Raw genomic sequence first — 21,353 nt, 5'->3', positions numbered from 1 at the left:
TTCCAATTTTTAACTTATAATTCCAAGAATTTTGTATACAACCCAATAAGGGATATATCATCTTAAAAAGGAATCTTTTAGCTTTAATTCAAGATATAAATTACTTCTTTACACCTAAAGATAGCTTCAGAATGATTTTTTAAAGTTTATTTTAATTTACACAAATTAATGATACCTCAAAATTTAATCACTTCATTTTTTAATCTATATCTCGAAGAATTAATTGTAAAACAAAACGTGGGTTATATCATCTTAAAAAGGAATCTTTTAGCTTTAATTCAAGATATAAACCACTTCTTTACACCTACAAATAGGTTCAGAATGATTTATTAAAGTTTATGTTAATTTACACAAATTAATGAAACCTCAAAATTTAATCACTTCATTTTTTAACCTATATCTCGAACAATTAATTATAAAATTAAACGCGAGTTATATCATCTTAAAAAGGAATCTTTTACCTTTAATTCAAGATATAAACCACTTCTTCACACCTAGAAATAGGTTCAGAATGATTTTTTAAAGTTTATGTTAATTTACACAAATTAATGAAACCTCAAAATTTAATCACTTCATTTTTTAACCTATATCTCGAACAATTAATTATAAAATCAAACGCAGGTTATATCATCTTAAAAAGGAATCTTTTAGCTTTAATTCAAGATGTAAACCACTTCTTTACACCTACAAATAGGTTCAGAATGATTTTTTAAAATTTATGTTAATTTACATAAATTAATGATACCTCAAAATTTAGTCACTTCATTTTTAACCTATATCTCGAAGAATTAATTATAAAATCAAACGCGGGTTATATCATCTTAAAAAGGAATTTTTTAGCTTTAATTCAAGATATAAACCACTTCTTTACACCTACAAATAGGTTCAGAATGATTTTTTAAACTTTATGTTAATTTACATAAATTAATGATACCTCAAAATTTAATCACTTCATTTTTAACCTATATCTCGAAGAATTAATTATAAAATCAAACGCGGGTTATATCATCTTAAAAAGGAATCTTTTAGCTTTAATTCAAGATATAAACCACTTCTTTACACCTAGAAATAGGTTCAGAATGATTTTTTAAAGTTTATGTTAATTTACACAAATTAATGATACCTCAAGATTTAATCACCTCATTATTTAACGTATATCTCAAAGAATTGATTATAAAACAAAACGCGAGTTATACCATCTTAAAAAGGAATTTTTTAGCTTTAATTCAAGATATAAACCACTTCTTTACACCTACAAATAGGTTCAGAATGATTTTTTAAACTTTATGTTAATTTACATAAATTAATGATACCTCAAAATTTAATCACTTCATTTTTAACCTATATCTCGAAGAATTAATTACAAAATTAAGCGCGGGTTATATCATCTTAAAAAGGAATCTTTTAGCTTTAATTCAAGATATAAACCACTTCTTTACACCTAGAAATAGGTTCAGAATGATTTTTTAAACTTTATGTTAATTCATACAAATTAATGATATCTCAAAATTTAATCACTTCATTTTTTAACCTATATCTCGAACAATTAATTATAAAATTAAACGCGAGTTATATCATCTTAAAAAAGAATCTTTTAGCTTTAATTCAAGATATAAACCACTTCTTTACACCTACAAATAGGTTCAGAATGATTTATTAAAGTTTATGTTAATTTACATAAATTAATGATACCTCAAAATTTAATCACTTCATTTTTTAATCTATATCTCGAAGAATTAATTACAAAATCAAACGCGAGTTATACCATCTTAAAAAGGAATCTTTTAGCTTTAATTCAAGATATAAACCACTTCTTTACACCTAGAAATAGGTTCAGAATAATTTTTTAAAGTTTATGTTAATTTACACAAATTAATGATACCTCAAAATTTAATCACTTCATTTTTTAACCTATATCTCGAAGAATTAATTATAAAACAAAACGCGGGTTATATCATCTTAAAAAGGAATCTTTTAGCTTTAATTCAAGATATAAACCACTTCTTTATACCTAGAAATAGGTTCAGAATGATTTTTTAAAGTTTATGTCAATTTACACAAATTAATGATACCTCAAAATTTAATCACTTCATTTTTTAATCTATATCTCGAAGAATTAATTGTAAAACAAAACGTGGGCTATATCAGCTTAAAAAGGAATCTTTTAGCTTTAATTCAAGATATAAACCATTTCTTTACACCTACAAATAGGTTCAGAATGATTTTTTAAAATTTATGTTCATTTATACACATTAATGATTCCTCAAAATTTAATCACTTCCTTATTTAACGTATATCTCGAAGAATTAATTACAAAATTAAACGAGGGTTATATCATCTTAAAAAGGAATCTTTTAGCTTTAATTCAAGATATAAACCACTTCTTTACACCTAGAAATAAGTTCAAAATGATTTTTTAAACTATGTCAATTTACATAAATTAATGATACGTCAAAATTTAATCACTTTATTTTTTAATCTATATCTCGAAGAATTAATTGTAAAACAAAACGTGGGCTATATCAGCTTAAAAAGGAATCTTTTAGCTTTAATTCAAGATATAAACCACTTCTTTACACCTAGAAATAGGTTCAGAATGATTTTTTAAAGTTTATGTTAATTTACACAAATTAATGACACCTCAAAATTTATTCAATTCATGTTTAACCTATATCTCGAAGAATTAATTGTAAAATCAAACGCGAGTTATATCATCTTAAAAAGGAATCTTTTAGCTTTAATTCAAGATATAAACCATTACTTTACACCTAGAAATAGGTTCAGAATGATTTTTTAAAGTTTATGTTAATTTACACAAATTAATGATACCTCAAAATTTAAACCTCATTATTTGATGTATATCTCGAAGAATTAATTACAAAATCAAACGCGGGTTATATCATCTTAAAAAGGAATCTTTTAGCTTTAATTCAAGATATAAACCACTTCTTTACACCTAGAAATAGGATCAGAATGATTTTTTAAAGTTTATGTTAATTTACACAAATTAATGATACCTCAAAATTTAATCACCTCATTATTTAACGTATATCTCGAAGAATTAATTACAAAATCAAACGCGGGTTATATCGTCTTAAAAAGTAATCTTTTAGCTTTTATTCAAGATATCAACCACTTGTTTACACCTAAAAATAGGTTCAGAATGATTTTTTAAAGTTTATGTTAATTTATACAAATTAATGATACCTGAAAATTTAATCACCTCATTACTTAACGTATATCTCAAAAAAATAATTATAAAATTAGAGGCAGGTTATATCATCTTAGAAAGGAATCTTTTAGCTTTAATTCAAGATATAAACCACTTCTTTACACCTAGAAATAACATCAGAATGATTTTTTAAAGTTTATGATAATTTACACAAATTAATGATACCTCAAAATTTAATAACTTTATTATTTAACCTATATCTCAAAGAATTGATTATAAAACAAAACGCGAGTTATACCATCTTAAAAAGGAATGTTTTAGCTTTAATTCAAGATATAAACCACTTCTTCACACCTAGAAATAGGTTCAGAATGATTTTTTAAAGTTTATGTTAATTTACACAAATTAATGATACCTCAAAATTTAATCACTTCATTTTTTAACCTATATCTCGAAGAATTAATTATAAAATCAAGCGCGGGTTATATCATCTTAAAAAGGAATCTTTTAGCTTTAATTCAAGATATAAACCACTTCTTTACACCTAGAAATAGGTTCAGAATGATTGTTTAAAGTTTATGTTAATTTACACAAATTAATGATATCTCAAAATTTAATCACTTCATTATTTAGCGTATATCTCGAAGAATTAATTATAAAATCAAACGCGGGTTATATCATCTTAAAAAGGAAGCGTTTAGCTTTAATTCAAGATATAAACCACTTCTTTACACCTAGAAATAAGTTCAAAATGATTTTTTAAACTTTATGTCAATTTACATAAATTAATGATACCTCAAAATTTAATCACCTCATTACTTAACATATATCTCGAAGAATTAATTACAAAATCAAACGCGGGTTATATCAGCTTAAAAAGGAATCTTTTAGCTTTAATTCAAGATATAAACCACTTCTTTACACCTAGAAATAGGTTCAGAATGATTGTTTAAAGTTTATGTTAATTTACACAAATTAATGATATCTCAAAATTTAATCACTTCATTATTTAGCGTATATCTCGAAGAATTAATTATAAAATCAAACGCGGGTTATATCATCTTAAAAAGGAAGCGTTTAGCTTTAATTCAAGATATAAACCACTTCTTTACACCTAGAAATAAGTTCAAAATGATTTTTTAAACTTTATGTCAATTTACATAAATTAATGATACCTCAAAATTTAATCACCTCATTACTTAACATATATCTCGAAGAATTAATTACAAAATCAAACGCGGGTTATATCAGCTTAAAAAGGAATCTTTTAGCTTTAATTCAAGATATAAACCACTTCTTTACACCTAGAAATAGGTTCAGAATGATTTTTTAAACTTTATGTTAATTTACACAAATTAATGATACCTCAAAATTTAATCACCTCATTATTTAACGTATATCTCGAAGAATTAATTACAAAATCAAACGCGGGTTATATCATCTTAAAAAGGAAGCTTTTAGCTTTAATTAAAGATATAAACTACTTCCTTACAATTAGAAATAGGTTTAGAATGATTTTTTAAAGTTTATGTTAATTTACACAAATTGATGATACCTCAAAATTTAATCACTTCACGTTTTAACTTATATCTCGAAGAATTAATTATCAAACAAAACGCGGGTTATATCATCTTAAAAAGGAATTTTTTAGCTTTAATTCAAGATATAAACCACTTCTTTACACCTAGAAATAAGTTCAAAATGATTTTTTAAACTTTATGTCAATTTACATAAATTAATGATACGTCAAAATTTAATCACTTCATTTTTTAATCTATATCTCGAAGAATTAATTACAAAATCAAACGCGGGTTATACCATCTTAAAAAGGAGTCGTTTAGCTTTAATTCCAGATATAAACCACTTCTTTACACCTAGAAATAAGTTAAGAATGATTTTTTAAAGTTTATGTTAATTTACACAAATAAATGATACTTCAAAATTTAATCACTTCATTTTTAACCTATATCTCGAAGAATTAATTGTAAAATCAAACGCGGGTTATATCATCTTAAAAAGGAATCTTTTAGCTTTAATTCAAGATATAAACCACTTCTTTACACCTAGAAATAGGTTCAGAATGATTTTCTAAAGTTTATGTTAATTTACACAAATTAATGATTCTTCAAAATTTAATCACTTCATTTTTAACCTATATCTCGAAGAATTAATTATAAAATCAAACGCAGGTTATATCATCTTAAAAAGGAATCTTTTAGCTTTAATTCAAGATATAAACCATTACTTTACACCTAGAAATAGGTTCAGAGTGATTTTTTAAAGTTTATGTTAATTTATATAAATTAATGATACCTCAAAATTTAATCACTTCATTATTTAACCTATATCTCGAACAATTAATTATAAAATTAGACGTGGGTTATATCATCTTAAAAAGGAATCTTGTAGCTTTAAGTCAAAATATAAACAACTTCTTTATACCTAGAAATAGGCTCAGAATGATTTTTTAAAGTTTATGTTAATTCATACAAATTAATGATATCTCAAAATTTAATCACTTCATTTTTTAACCTATATCTCGAACAATTAATTATAAAATTAAACGCGAGTTACATCATCTTAAAAAGGAATCTTTTAGCTTTAATTCAAGATATAAATCACTTCTTTACACCTAGAAATAGGTTCAGAATGATTTTTTAAAGTTTATGTTAATTTACACAAATTAATGATACCTCAAAATTTAATCACTTCATTTTTTAACCTATATCTCAAAGAATTGATTATAAAACAAAACGCGGATTATATCATCTTAAAAAGGAATCTTTTAGCTTTAATTCAAGATATAAACCATTTCTTTACACCTAAAAATAGGTTCAGAATGATTTTTTAAACTTTATGTTAATTCATACAAATTAATGATATCTCAAAATTTAATCACCTCATTATTTAACGTATATCTCGAAGAATTAATTATAAAATCAAACGCGGGTCATATCATCTTAAAGAGGAATTTTTTAGCTCTAATTTGTTATAAAACTTATTTTATAAATATTAAAAATAAGACGTTCACGATTATTTGAATTTGATGGTTTTTTTTTGGTGGCTGTTCTAAAATATTAAAACGTATCATTACATTAAAATATTTTTACAAAATGTTTTTGGTGCTAAGAATAACTTTAACATTTCCTGAAAGAGGAAGATTTAAGCTATAATTTAGTACAAAAATTATTTCTTAACTCTCATAATTATGTCATGAGCGATTTTTTAAAAATCATCATTTTTTAGATGTTTTCGATTAAACCTAAATGCGCAATATTTTCATTAAATTTTTTTTTGATGGGATCGATTTCAAATTGAAATAACGAGTGATACATTTTCTTAAAGAGGAAGGATTAAGCTTTAATTTGGCAAAAAACTCATTTTATTATTTTCAAAAATAAAGCATCCACGATTTTTTGAATTTCATCGTTATTTTTTATGATTCTCCTAAAACCTCAAAAACGCATGATTACGTTAAAATTTTTTTACAAAATCTTTTTGGTGCTAAAACTTTAACTTTAGCATTTCCTGAAAGAGGAAGATTTAAGCTATAATTTGGTACAAAAATTATTTCTTAACTCTCATATTTATGTCATGAGCGATTTTTTAAAAATCATCATTTTTTAGATGTTTTCGATTAAACCTAAATGCGCAATATTTTCTTTAAATTTTTTTTTGATGGGATCGATTTCAAATTGAAACAACGAGTTATACATTTTCTTAAAGAGGAAGGTTTAAGCTTTAATTTGGCAAAAAACTCATTTTATTATTTTCAAAAATAAAGCATCCACGATTTTTTGAATTTCATCGTTATTTTTTGTGATTTTCCTAAAACCTCAAAAACGCATCATTACGTTAAAATTTTTTTACAAAATCTTTTTGGTGCTAAAACAATAACTTTAACATTTCCTGAAAGAGGAAGATTTAAGCTATAATTTGGTACAAAAATTATTTCTTAACTCTCATATTTATGTCATGAGCGATTTTTTAAAAGTCATCATTTTTTAAATGTTTCCGTTTAAACCAAAATGTGCAATATTTTCTTTAAAATTTTTTTTTATGAGATCGATTTCAAATTGAAAGAACGAGTTATACATTTTCTTAAAGAGAAAAGTTTAAGCTTTAATTTGGCAAAAAACTCATTTTATTATTTTCAAAAATAAAGCATCCACGATTTTTTGAATTTCATCGTTATTTTTTATGATTCTCCTAAAAGCTCATAAACGCATCATTACGTTAAAATTTTTTTACAAAATCTTTTTGGTGCTAAAACAATACCTTTAACATTTCCTGAAAGAGGAAGATTTAAGCTATAATTTGGTACAAAAATTATTTCTTAACTCTCATATTTATGTCATGAGCGATTTTTTAAAAGTCATCATTTTTTAAATGTTTCCGTTTAAACCAAAATGTGCAATATTTTCTTTAAAATTTTTTTTTATGAGATCGATTTCAAATTGAAAGAACGAGTTATACATTTTCTTAAAGAGAAAAGTTTAAGCTTTAATTTGGCAAAAAACTCATTTTATTATTTTCAAAAATAAAGCATCCACGATTTTTTGAATTTCATCGTTATTTTTTATGATTCTCCTAAAACCTCATAAACGCATGATTACGTTAAAATTTTTTTACAAAATCTTTTTGGTGCTAAAACAATACCTTTAACATTTCCTGAAAGAGGAAGATTTAAGCTATAATTTGGTACAAAAATTATTTCTTAACTCTCATATTTATGTCATGAGCGATTTTTTAAAAATCATCATTTTTTAGATGTTTCCGTTTAAACCTAAATGCGCAATATTTTCTTTAAATTTTTTTTGATGGGATCGATTTCAAATTGAACCGAGTTATACATTTTCTTAAAGAGGAAGGATTAAGCTTTAATTTGGCTAAAAACTCATTTTATTATTTTCAAAAATAAAGCATCCACGATTTTTTGAGTTTCATCGTTATTTTTTATGATTCTCCAAAAACCTCAAAAACGCATGATTACATTAAAATTTTTTTACAATATCTTTTTGGTGCTAAAACAATAACTTTAACATTTCCTGAAAGAGGAAGATTTAAACTATAATTTGGTACAAAAATTATTTCTTAACTCTCATAATTATGCATGAGCGATTTTTTAAAAATCATCATTTTTTAGATGTTTCCGATTAAACCTAAATGCGCAATATTTTCTTTAAATTTATTTGTGATGAGATCGATTTCAAATTGAAATAACGAGTTATACATTTTCTTAAAGAGGAAGGTTTAAGCTTTAATTTGACATAAAACTCATATTATTATTTTCAAAAATACGACCACCAAGATTTTTTGAATTTGATTGTTTTTATTGGCGATTCTCTTAAAACCTCAAAAATGCATCATTACATTAAATTTTTTTACAAAATCTTTTTGGTGCTAAAACAATAACTTTAACATTTCCTGAAAGAGAAAGATTTAAATTATAATTTGGTACAAAAATTATTTCTTAACTCTCATAATTATGGCATGAGCGATTTTTTAAAAATCATCATTTTTTAGATGTTTCCGTTTAAACCTAAATGCGCAATATTTTCTTTAAATTTTTTTTTGATGGGATCGATTTAAAGTTGAAATAACGAGTTATACATTTTTTTAAAGAGGAAGGTTTAAGCTTTAATTTGGTGTAAAAGTTGTTTTATTATTTTCAAAAATAAGACCTCCACGATTTTTTGAATTTGATTGTTATTTTTTGTGATTCTCCGAAAACCTCAAAAACGCATCATTACGTTAAAATTTTTTTACAAAATCTTTTTGGTGCTAAAACAATAACTTTAACATTTCCTGAAAGAGAAACATTTAAGCTATAATTTGGTACAAAAATTATTTCTTAACTCTCATATTTATGTCATGAGCGATTTTTTAAAAATCATCATTTTTTAGATGTTTTCGATTAAACCTAAATGCGCAATATTTTCTTTAAATTTTTTTTTGATGGGATCGATTTCAAATTGAAACAACGAGTTATACATTTTCTTAAAGAGAAAAGTTTAAGCTTTAATTTGGCAAAAAACTCATTTTATTATTTTCAAAAATAAAGCATCCACGATTTTTTGAATTTCATCGTTATTTTTTATGATTCTCCTAAAACCTCAAAAACGCATGATTACGTTAAAATTTTTTTACAAAATCTTTTTGGTGCTAAAACAATAACTTTAACATTTCCTGAAAGAGGAAGATTTAAGCTATAATTTGCTACAAAAATTATTTCTTAACTCTCATAATTATGGCATGAGCGATTTTTTAAAAATCATCATTTTTTAGATGTTTCCGTTTAACCTAAATGCGCAGTATTTTCTTTAAATTTTTTTTGATGGAATCGATTTCAAATTGAAACAACGGGTTATATATTTTCTTAAAGAGGAAGGATTAAGCTTTAATTTGGCAAAAAACTCATTTTATTATTTTCAAAAATAAAGCATCCACGATTTTTTGAATTTTATCGTTATTTTTTGTGATTCTCCTAAAACCCCAAAAACACATGATTACGTGAAAATTTTTATACAAAATCTTTTTGGTGTTAAAACAATAACTTTAATATTTCCTGAAAGAGGAAGATTTAAGCTATAATTTGGTACAAAAATTATTTCTTAACTCTAATATTTATGTCATGAGCGATTTTTTAAAAATCATCATTTTTTAGATGTTTTCGATTAAACCTAAATGCGCAATATTTTCTTTAAATTTTTTTTGATGGGATCGATTTCAAATTGAAACAACGAGTTATACATTTTCTTAAAGAGGAAGGATTAAGCTTTAATTTGGCAAAAAACTCATTTTATTATTTTCAAAAATAAAGCATCCACGATTTTTTGAATTTCATCGTTATTTTTTATGATTGTCCTAAAACCTCAAAAACGCATGATTACATTAAAATTTTTTTACAAAATCTTTTTGATTCTAAAACAATAACTTTAACATTTCCTGAAAGAGGAAGATTTAAGCTATAATTTGGTACATAAATTATTTCTTTACTCTCATAATTATGTCATGAGCGATTTTTTAAAAATCATCATTTTTTAGATGTTTCCGTTTAAACCTAAATGCGCAATATATTCTTTAAATTTTTTTTTGATGCGATCTATTTCAAATTGAAACAACGAGTTATACATTTTCTAAAGGAGGAAGGATTAAGCTTTAATTTGGCAAAAAACTCATTTTATTATTTTCAAAAATAAAGCATCCACGATTTTTTGAATTTCATCGTTATTTTTTGTGATTCTCCTAAAACCTCGAAAACGCATCATTACGTTAAAATTTTTTTACAAAATCTTTTTGGTGCTAAAACAATAACTTTAACATTTCCTGAAAGAGGAAGATTTAAGCTATAATTTGGTACAAAAATTATTTCTTAACTCTCATAATTATGTCATGAGCGATTTTTTAAAAATCATCATTTTTTAGATGTTTTCGATTAAACCTAAATGCGCAATATTTTCTTTAAATTTTTTTTTGATGGGATCGATTTCAAATTGAAACAACGAGTTATACATTTTCTTAAAGAGGAAGGATTAAGCTTTAATTTGGCAAAAAACTCATTTTATTATTTTCAAAAATAAAGCATCCACGATTTTTTGAATTTCATCGTTATTTTTTATGATTCTCCTAAAACCTCAAAAACGCATGATTACGTTAAAATTTTTTTACAAAATCTTTTTGGTGCTAAAACAATAACTTTAACATTTCCTGAAAGAGGAAGATTTAAGCTATAATTTGGTACAAAAATTATTTCTTAACTCTCATAATTATGGCATGAGCGATTTTTTAAAAATCATCATTTTTTAGATGTTTCCGTTTAAACCTAAATGCGCAATATTTTCTTTAAATTTTTTTTGATAGGATCGATTTCAAATTGAAACAACGAGTTATATATTTTTTTAAAGAGGAAGGTTTAAGCTTTAATTTGGCAAAAAACTCATTTTATTATTTTCAAAAATAAAGCACCCACGATTTTTTGAATTTCATCGTTATTTTTTGTGATTCTCCTAAAACCTCAAAAACGCATCATTACGTTAAAATTTTTTTACAAAATCTTTTTGGTGCTAAAACAATAACTTTAACATTTCCTGAAAGAGGAAGATTTAAGCTATAATTTGGTACAAAAATTATTTGTTAACTCTAATATTTATGTCATGAGCGATTTTTTAAAAATCATCATTTTTTAGATGTTTCCGTTTAAACCTAAATGCGCAATATTTTCTTTAAATTTTTTTTGATGGCATCGATTTCAAATTGAAACAACGAGTTATACATTTTTTTAAAGAGGAAGGTTTAAGCTTTAATTTGGCAAAAAACTCATTTTATTATTTTCAAAAATAAAGCATCCACGATTTTTTGAATTTCATCGTTATTTTTTGTGATTCTCCTAAAACCCCAAAAACACATGATTACGTGAAAATTTTTATACAAAATCTTTTTGGTGTTAAAACAATAACTTTAATATTTCCTGAAAGAGGAAGATTTAAGCTATAATTTGGTACAAAAATTATTTCTTAACTCTCATATTTATGTCAAGAGCGATTTTTTAAAAATCATCATTTTTTAGATGTTTCTGTTTAAACATAAATGCGCAATATTTTCTTTAAATTTTTTTTTGATGGGATCGATTTCAAATTGAAACAACGAGTTATACATTTTCTTAAAGAGGAAGGGCTAAGCTTTAATTTGGCAAAAAACTCATTTTATTATTTTCAAAAATAAAGCATCCATGATTTTTTGAATTTCATCGCTATTTTTTATGATTCTCCTAAAACCTCAAAAACGCATGATTACGTTAAAATTTTTTTACAAAATTTGTTTGGTGCTAAAACAATAACTTTAACATTTCCTGAAAGAGGAAGATTTAAGTTATAATTTGGTACAAAAATTATTTCTTAACTCTCATATTTATGTCATGAGCGATTTTTTAAAAATCATCATTTTTTAGATGTTTCCGATTAAATCTAAATGCGCAATATTTTCTTTAAATTTTTTTTTGATGGGATCGATTTCAAATTGAAATAACGAGTGATACATTTTCTTAAAGAGGAAGGATTAAGCTTTAATTTGGCAAAAAACTCATTTTATTATTTTCAAAAAGAAAGCATCCACGATTTTTTGAATTTCATCGTTATTTTTTGTGATTCTCCTAAAACCTCAAAAACGCATCATTACATTAAAATTTTTTTACAAAATCTTTTTGGTGCTAAAATAATAACTGTAACATTTCCTGAAAGAGGAAGATTTAAGCTATAATTTGGTACAAAAATTATTTCTTAACTCTCATAATGATGGCATGAGCGATTTTTTAAAAATCATCATTTTTTAGATGTTTCCGTTTAAACCTAAATGCGCAATATTTTTTTTAAATTTTTTTTGATGGGATCGATTTCAAATTGAAACAACGAGTTATACATTTTCTTAAAGAGGAAGGTTTAAGCTTTAATTTGGCAAAAAACTCATTTTATTATTTTCAAAAATAAAGCATCCACGATTTTTTGAATTTCATCGTTATTTTTTATGATTCTCCTAAAACCTCAAAAACGCATGATTACGTTAAAATTTTTTTACAAAATCTTTTTGGTGCTAAAACAATAACTTTAACATTTCCTGAAAGAGGAAGATTTAAGCTATAATTTGGTACAAAAATTATTTCTTAACTCTCATAATTATGTCATGAGCGATTTTTTAAAAATCATTCTTTAAATGTTTCTGTTTAAACCTAAATACGCAGTATTTTCTTTAAATTTTTTTTTGATGGGATCGATTTCAAATTGAAACAACGAGTTATACATTTTCTTAAAGAGGAAGGATTAAGCTTTAATTTGGCAAAAAACTCATTTTATTATTTTCAAAAATAAAGCATCCACGATTTTTTGAATTTCATCGTTATTTTTTATGATTCTCCTAAAACCTCAAAAACGCATGATTACGTTAAAATTTTTTTACAAAATCTTTTTGGTGCTAAAACAATAACTTTAACATTTCCTGAAAGAGGAAGATTTAAGCTATAATTTGGTACAAAAATTATTTCTTAACTCTCATATTTATGTCATGAGCGATTTTTTAAATATCATAAATCTAAATGTGCAAGATTTTCTTTAAAATTTTTTTTGGTGGGATTGATTTCAAATTGAAACAACGAGTGATACATTTTCTTAAAGAGGAAGATTTAAGCTTTAATTTGGTGTAAATCTCACATCTTGAATTAATTCTTGTAGGTATTTTGACGTTATTAATAAATTTTATTTAGATGTAACACAAACAGCGATAACTTTGTTGAACTCGATACCGAGAATCGTTAACTCTAACGTTTTATGTGTGGTGTAGATAATCTATTTATTTTTTTGGTCTCCAACGTATTTAAGAACAACATCTCGATAAACACCTAATAATAATAAAATAACCACAGTGGTGAGTAGATTCGTGTTAACTTGATTTTGATTAAGTTTTAGATTAACTTTTAGATATTTAGTGGTCACAATGAAACGAAAATTATTGTTATTTTTTGCGTTCATAACAACATCATCAAGTTTCAACCTCGATCCATTCAAATCCGACTTAATAATTACTTCAAACTCTTTGGAACAATCTTTACAATCAAAATCGCGTTTAATTCGAAGCGCCGATAAAGATTTCTTTGACGATGACGTCATTCCTGATGAGGAAAAGAATGTCCCTAAAATTTATTCGATGAGAATCGAATCAAACGTAACAAATCGATACGCTCAAACTTTAATCACTAGCAAAGTTCGAAACGATGCGAATTCCGCGCAAGAAGCAATATTCACGGTGATCCTCCCCGAAAAAGCTTTCATCTCTAAATTTATTATGAACATAAACGGCCAAGATTACCCCGCTTACGTCAAAGAAAAAGAAGAAGCCAAAAAAATTTACGAAAACGCCCTCGAGATGGGCCAAACTGCGGCTCACGTCGTTTCGCGAGATTCAAATCGCTTCACGGTTTCGGTAAATCTGGAACCGTCGAGTAAAGCAACTTTTTATTTAACCTACGAGGAGTTACTCGAGCGAAAAAATAACATATACGAATTGGTCGTTAACATAAACCCGAGGCAACCCGTTAAAAATCTTGAGGTCGAAATCCAGGAGAGTTTGCCGTTGAGGATGGTGCGAGTTGCTCCGATTCGATCCGGGAACGAAATTATCGAATTTAATGAGGAGTTGGATCCCCACGCAAATATTGAAAGGGTTAATGAAACTTGTGCCAAAATTTATTTTAACCCCAACGTACGAAAACAAAAAGAATTTGCGAAGTTAATGAAGCATCCTGAAAAACAGGGATTATCAGGACAATTTATTGTGCAGTATGATGTCGAAAGAACTCAAAATGGTGGAGAAGTAAGTACACACATATATGTATATATATATAGTAGGAAATGTGTAGTGTGTAATAACTAAATAGATCGTAGCCGAGGTCGCTTGCGGCTGAGGCAGAAGGATTTACTATGTTAAAGATATACCAGTGTAATTGACGCGTGTGAAGTTGGCCATAGATTTCAGCCATAGATTTTAAACTGAAAAAAATGCGTGATCGGGATATTCAATCGATCTAATTTCAACGGCATCTTATATGGTCGCCTCTTGGTTCAGATTCGAAAAGAAAATTTTCCAACCATTTCTTATTACACTAGTCTACAAAAAAAAAATCATAAAATGTACAGGGTGGTTCAAATTCGATGTCCGAATAGGCTAACTCGGAAACTATAAGAGTTAGAAAAAAAGTAGCTTACATGTCATGATCTCGTTTTCCGAGAAACTGCTAATGCCGAAAAGCTCATAGCGCTATCGTCTTTTGTTTTTCCCCTAGAGGCCAAAATTGAAAATATCGTAAAACCAATAAGTGCAATTATCTTGGTTATTATTATAGGTGGAGTATTATAACTACGACATTATATGGACACTTTTTTACAGAGAATTTGATGACGTAGTCAAAAAATTTTTGTCGGTTTTAGATTTTGAGATATCATGAGAATTTTCGTTTTTTTAAATGGAAACGACCACTGATTATTCGCTTATTAAATTCGTTATTTTTTTCTGATTACAAAAATATAGGGTTCGACAGGTCTATTTCTTATTGTTTTAGAATAAAGCTAAAAATAAACTTTTTTTATAAAATTTCCATCTAGTGTCGTCGAGGAAATTAAATTTACAGTTTCCTGTAAGTTACGGAGCGGTTGGTAAAATCTAAAAAGTTAACAATTAAATACGAAGATAACTTCTGGTATTTAAAAACAAATAATTTTTTAATATGTAACATTTTAACATGTCAAACTTTTCAAAACTTTCGTAATTGATCTTAAAAACAGGATTTTTAAAGTGACACTTCAGAAAATTTTTGAATACAAACAAATGTTGCTATGTTTATTTGAATTTAAAAAAACATGAGCGCCATCTATCGATAATTTATTAAGTCATTTAAAAATAATATTAAATATTAATAAAAAAATGTGAAATAATGCAATCTATTCCAACTTTTGTGTAAAACATATATAAATTAAACAGTTTAACAAATATATTTGTTTCAAATATAAGAAATATGTTTTTTTAATTTTTAATTATAGAATTAAATTTACAGGAAACTGTAAATTACAGGAAACTGTAAATTTAATTTCTTGGACAAGAAAAGTTTATTTTTAGTTTTATTCTAAAACAATAAGAAATAGACCGGTCAAACCCTATATTTTTGTAATCAGAAAAAAATAACGAATTTATTAAGCGAATAATCAGTTGTTGTTTCCATTTAAAAAAACGAAAATTGTAATAATATCTCAAAATCTAAAACCGACAAAATTTTTTTGACTACGTCATCAAATTCTCTGTAAAAAAGTGTCCATATAATGTCTTAGTTATAATACTCCACCTATAATAATAACCAAGATAATTACATTTGCGAGTTTTACGATATTTTCAATTTTGGCCTCTAGCGGAAAAACAAAAGACGATAGCGCTATGAGGTTTTCAGCATTAGCAGTTTCTCGAAAAACGAGATCATGACATGTCAGCTACTTTTCTTCTAACTCTTATAGTTTTCGAGTTAGCCTATTCGGACATCGAATTTGAACCACCCTGTACATCTGACGCCACTGTATTTTTCTTATGTAGTTTGGTCCCCTAAACTCAAAAATCACATTTAAAATTTTTTCTATGGATACGTTTTGGAGCTATGATTTTTTTTTAGAGGTACTTTGACTATTTGCAGCATATCTTGAGTTAGAGATGACCGATCTGGTGGTGCTATTCATCAAATTAAAGAGTATTGTATAGCCAATAAATGGTATTAATGCTTATTCCAATCGGTTCGGTAGTTTTAAAACAATGGCCCATAATATGTGAAAAAAGGATTTTTTTAGACAAAATGTGAACCAAAAATTCATTCAATATCCGTGTAGAGTCGCAGAAAAATTCTTTTTTACCTTCTACGTAAAGTTTGCTCTTTTTAGAAGACAATAAGGTACGCAGGATGAGAATCGGTGGAGAAATTACCAAAAATTATGATCTTCTATATGTGAGAGCACAGCTTTTTCTTGTACAAAAAATTCCGCGCAACTAGACCGTTAGAAATTTTTAGGTTTCATGTTCATACGTTTCTGAGATTTTACGTATAGGAGCTATTCATCCCAATCTTTCGATTTAAAATAATTTCAAGATGGCTGCCACATCTAGTGTACCGGAAGTAGCCTACAACTTCGTTATTTTAAACGGAATGCTGCAATTTTTATTGGATATTTGAATTGAAAAACGGTTTGTTTAATCAAAAATGACAATACAAAATTCACTCGCAAAAAGAGAAACGCAAAAATTTCGTCTTATTTTTTACATACAGTTTGTACTTTTACAATAGAAAGATAGTACTTACGACCAAAGCCTATAGAGAAATATCGAAATTACGATCAGCTTTTCCTGTTTCTGTAATTTTTCTCAAAAAGCACGAAATACAGTTCTTCATTCAGTTTATTTTGATTGTAACACTTAGGTATTTATAAAATAGTATGCACAAGTCTTAGAAATAAGTTTGCCCCCTGCTTTGGGGCCTTTAGATTTTGAGAAATAAATTTTTAAGTGATCGACAACTTTCTCGAATTTTGCAATTTTCGCCTATTAAGTTTTAAAAATTCATATAAAATCCATTTCTTGGAAAATGAGTATGAAAATTTCCCAAAGTGTTAATAAAAGTGTCTTTTTTCCAATGAACCAACACGTTTTGAAAAATAACTTTTAGTTTTTGAGAAAACAATATTTGAAGTTTGGATAAAATTTTCGATGTTGCAATTTTCATCGATAACTTTCAAAATTCGCTATAAAATTAATTTCTTGAAGGATCCTTGTGGAAATATTACCAATTATTAATTAAAGTATCCTCTTTTTAATGCAACAAGCCGTTTTGAAAAATCACTTTCAGTTCTTGAGAAATAAATTTTTGAAATGATCGACAATTTTTTCGAATTTTGCAATGTCGCCGATTAAGTTTTAAAAATTCGTATAAAATCTATTTCTTGGAAAATGATTATGAAAATTTCCCGAAGTGTTAATAAAAGTGTCTTCTTTCCAATGAACCAACACGTTTTGAAAAATAAGTTTTAGTTTTTGAGAAAACAATGTTTGAAGTTTTGATAAAATATTCGATGTTGCAATTTTTATCGATAACTTTCAAAATTCGCTATAAAATTCATTTCTTAAAGGTTCCTTGTGGAAATATCACCAATTATTAATTAAAGTATCCTCTTTTTAATGCAAAAAGCCGTTTTGAAAAATCAGTTTTAGTTTTTGAGAAATACAATTTTAAATGACCGACAATTTTTTTGAATTTTGCAATTTTCGCCGATTAAGTTTTAAAAATTCGTATAAAATCAATTTCTTGGAATATGAGTTTGAAAATTTCTCAAACTGTCAATGAAAGTGTCCTCTTTCCAATGAACCAACACGTTTTGAAAAACAACTTTTAGGTTTTGAGAAAACAATATTTGAAGTTTTGATAAAATATTCGATGTTGCAATTTTTATTGATAACTTTCAAAATTCGCTATAAATTCATTTCTTAAAGGATACTTGTGGAAATATCACCAATTATTAATTAAAGTATCCTCTTTTTAATGTAACAAGCCGTTTTGAAAAAGCACTTTTGGTTTTTGAGAAATACATTTTTGAAATGATGGACAATTTTTTTTAATTTTGCAATTTTTGCCGATTAAGTTTTAAAAATTCGTTTAAAATCTATTTCTTAGAATATAAGTTTGAAAATTTCGCAAAGTCTTAATAAGAGTGTCCTCTTTCCAATGCACCAACATGTTTTGAGAAATAACTTTTAGTTTTTGAGAAATCAATGTTTGAAGTTTTGATAAAATATTCGATATTACAATTTTCATCGATAACTTTCAAAATTAGCTATAAAAATAGTTTCTCGAAGGATCCTTGTGGAAATATCACCAATTATTAATTAAAGTATCCTCTTTTTAATGCAACAACCCGTTTTGAAAAATCGCTTTCAGATTTTGAGAAATAAATTTTTTTAGTGATCGACTACTTTCTCGAATTTTGCAATTTTTGCCGATTAAGTTTTAAAAATTCGTATAAAATCTATTTCTTGGAAAATGATTATGAAAATTTCCCGAAGTGTTAATAAAAGTGTCTTCTTTCCAATGAACCAACACGTTTTGAAAAATAAGTTTTAGTTTTTGAGAAAACAATGTTTGAAGTTTTGATAAATTATTCGATGTTGCAATTTTTATCGATAACTTTCAAAATTCGCTATAAAATTCATTTCTTAAAGGATCCTTGTGGAAATATCACCAATTATTAATTAAAGTATTCTCTTTTTCATGCAGAAGCCGTTTTGAAAAATCACTTTTAGTTTTTGAGAAATACATTTTTGAAATGATCGACAATTTTTTTGAATTTTGCAATTTTCGCCGATTAAGTTTTAAAAATTCGTATAAAATCTATTTCTTGGAAAATGATTATGAAAATTTCCCGAAGTGTTAATAAAAGTGTCTTCTTTCCAATGAACCAACACGTTTTGAAAAATAAGTTTTAGTTTTTGAGAAAACAATGTTTGAAGTTTTGATAAAATATTCGATGTTGCAATTTTTATCGATAACTTTCAAAATTCGCTATAAAATTCATTTCTTAAAGGATCCTTGTGGAAATATCACCAATTATTAATTAAAGTATCCTCTTTTTAATGCAAAAAGCCGTTTTGAAAAATCACTTTTAGTTTTTGAGAAATACATTTTTGAAATGACCGACAATTTTTTTGAATTTTTCAATTTTCGCCGATTAAGTTTTAAAAATTCGTATAAAATCAATTTTTTGGAATATGAGTTTGAAAATTTCTCAAACTGTTAATGAAAGTGTCCTCTTTCCAATGAACCAGCACGTTTTGAAAAATAACTTTTAGGTTTTGAAAAAACAATATTTGAAGTTTTGATAGAATTTTCGATGTTGCAATTTTCATAGATAACTTGCAAAATTCGCTATAAAATTCATTCCTTGAAGGATCTTTGTGGAAATATCACCAATTATTAATTATAGTATCCTCTTTTTTATGCAACGAGCCGTTTTGAAAAATTACTCTCAGTTCTTGAGAAATATATTTTTGAAATGGACGACAATTTTTTTGAATTTTGTAATTTTCGCCGATTAAGATTTAGAAATTCGTATAAAATCCATTTCTTGGAATATGAGTTTGAAAATTTCTCAAACTGTTAATGAAAGTGTCCTCTTTCCAATGAACCAACAAGTTTTGAAAAATAACTTTTAGGTTTTGAGAAAACAATATTTGAAGTTTTGATAAAATTTTCGATGTTGCAATTTTCATCGATAACTTTCAAAATTCGTTATAAAATTAATTGCTCGAAGGATCCTTGTGAAAATACCACCAATTATTAAGTAAAGTATCCTCTTTTTAATGCAACAAGCCGTTTTGAAAAATGACTTTTAGTTTTTGAGAAATAAATGTTTGAAATGGTCGATAATTTTCTAGAATTTTACAATTTTCGCCGATTAAGTTTTAAATATTCGTATAAAATCAATTTCTTGGAATATGAGTTTGAAAATTTGTCAAACTGTTAATAAAAATGTCCTCTTTCCAATGAACCAACACGTTTTGAAAAATAACTTTTAGTTTTTGAAAAAACAATATTTGAAGTTTTGATAGAATTTTTGATGTTACAATTTTTATCGATAACTTTCAAAATTCGCTATAAAATTCATTTCTTAAAGAATCCTTGTGGAAATATCACCAATTATTAATTAAAGTATCCTCTTTTTAATGCAAAAAGCCGTTTTGAAAAATCACTTTTAGTTTTTGAGAAATACATTTTTGAAATGATCGACAATTTTTTTGAATTTTTCAATTTTCGCCGATTAAGTTTTAAAAATTCGTATAAAATCCATTTCTTGGAATATGAGTTTGAAAATTACTCAAACTGTTAATGAAAGTGTCCTCTTTCCAATGAACCAACATGTTTTGAAAAATAACTTTTAGTTTTTGAGAAAACAATATTTGAAGTTATAATTTTCATTGATAATTTTCAAAATTTGCTATAAAATTCATTTCTGGAAGGATCCTTGTGGAAATATCACCAATTATTAATTAAAGTATCCTCTTTTTAATGCAAAAAGCCGTTTTAAAAAATCACTTTCAGTTCTTGAGAAATAAATTTTTGAAATGATCGACAATTTTCTCGAATTTTGCAATGTTCGCCGATTAAGTTTTAAAAATTCGTATAAAATCTATTTCTTGGAATATGAGTTTGAAAATTTCCCAAAGTGTTAATGAGAGTGTGCTCTTTCCAATGAACCAACATGTTTTGAAAAATAACTTTTAGATTTTGAGAAAACAATATTTGAAGTTTTGATAAAATTTTCGATGTTGCAATTTTCATCGATAACTTGTAAAATTCGCTATAAAATTCATTCCTTGAAGGATCCTTGTGGAAATATCACCAATTATTAATTAAAGTATCCTCCTTTTAATGCAAAAAGCCGTTTTAAAAAATCACTTTCAGTTCTTGAGAAATAAATTCTTGAAATGATCGACAATTTTTTCGAATTTTGCAATGTCGCCGATTAAGTTTTAAAAATTCGTATAAAATTCATTTCTTGGAATATGACTTTGAAAATTTCCCAAAGTGTTAATAAGAGTGTCCTCTTTCCAATGA

At 26.0% G+C, this 21,353-nt stretch overlaps 1 protein-coding gene across 1 annotated transcript in view; it reads left to right on the top strand.

The window, feature by feature from the left end:
- Positions 1 to 13,516: 13,516 nt before the first annotated feature.
- The window catches only part of LOC111417960 (inter-alpha-trypsin inhibitor heavy chain H4-like), a 30,950-nt gene continuing 23,113 nt past the window's right edge, over positions 13,517 to 21,353 (top strand). The window contains exons 1-2 of the mRNA XM_023050393.2: positions 13,517 to 13,588; positions 13,642 to 14,533. Of these exons, the coding sequence (XP_022906161.2) occupies positions 13,658 to 14,533 (876 nt within the window). The 5' untranslated portion in view covers positions 13,517 to 13,588; positions 13,642 to 13,657. The remainder of the gene's footprint in view (positions 13,589 to 13,641; positions 14,534 to 21,353) is intronic.

This window comes from Onthophagus taurus, unplaced genomic scaffold (assembly GCF_036711975.1).
Source record: "Onthophagus taurus isolate NC unplaced genomic scaffold, IU_Otau_3.0 ScKx7SY_15, whole genome shotgun sequence".
In the NCBI taxonomy this organism is placed as follows: domain Eukaryota; kingdom Metazoa; phylum Arthropoda; class Insecta; order Coleoptera; family Scarabaeidae; genus Onthophagus; species Onthophagus taurus.
This window is presented reverse-complemented; position numbering and strand designations above follow the sequence as displayed.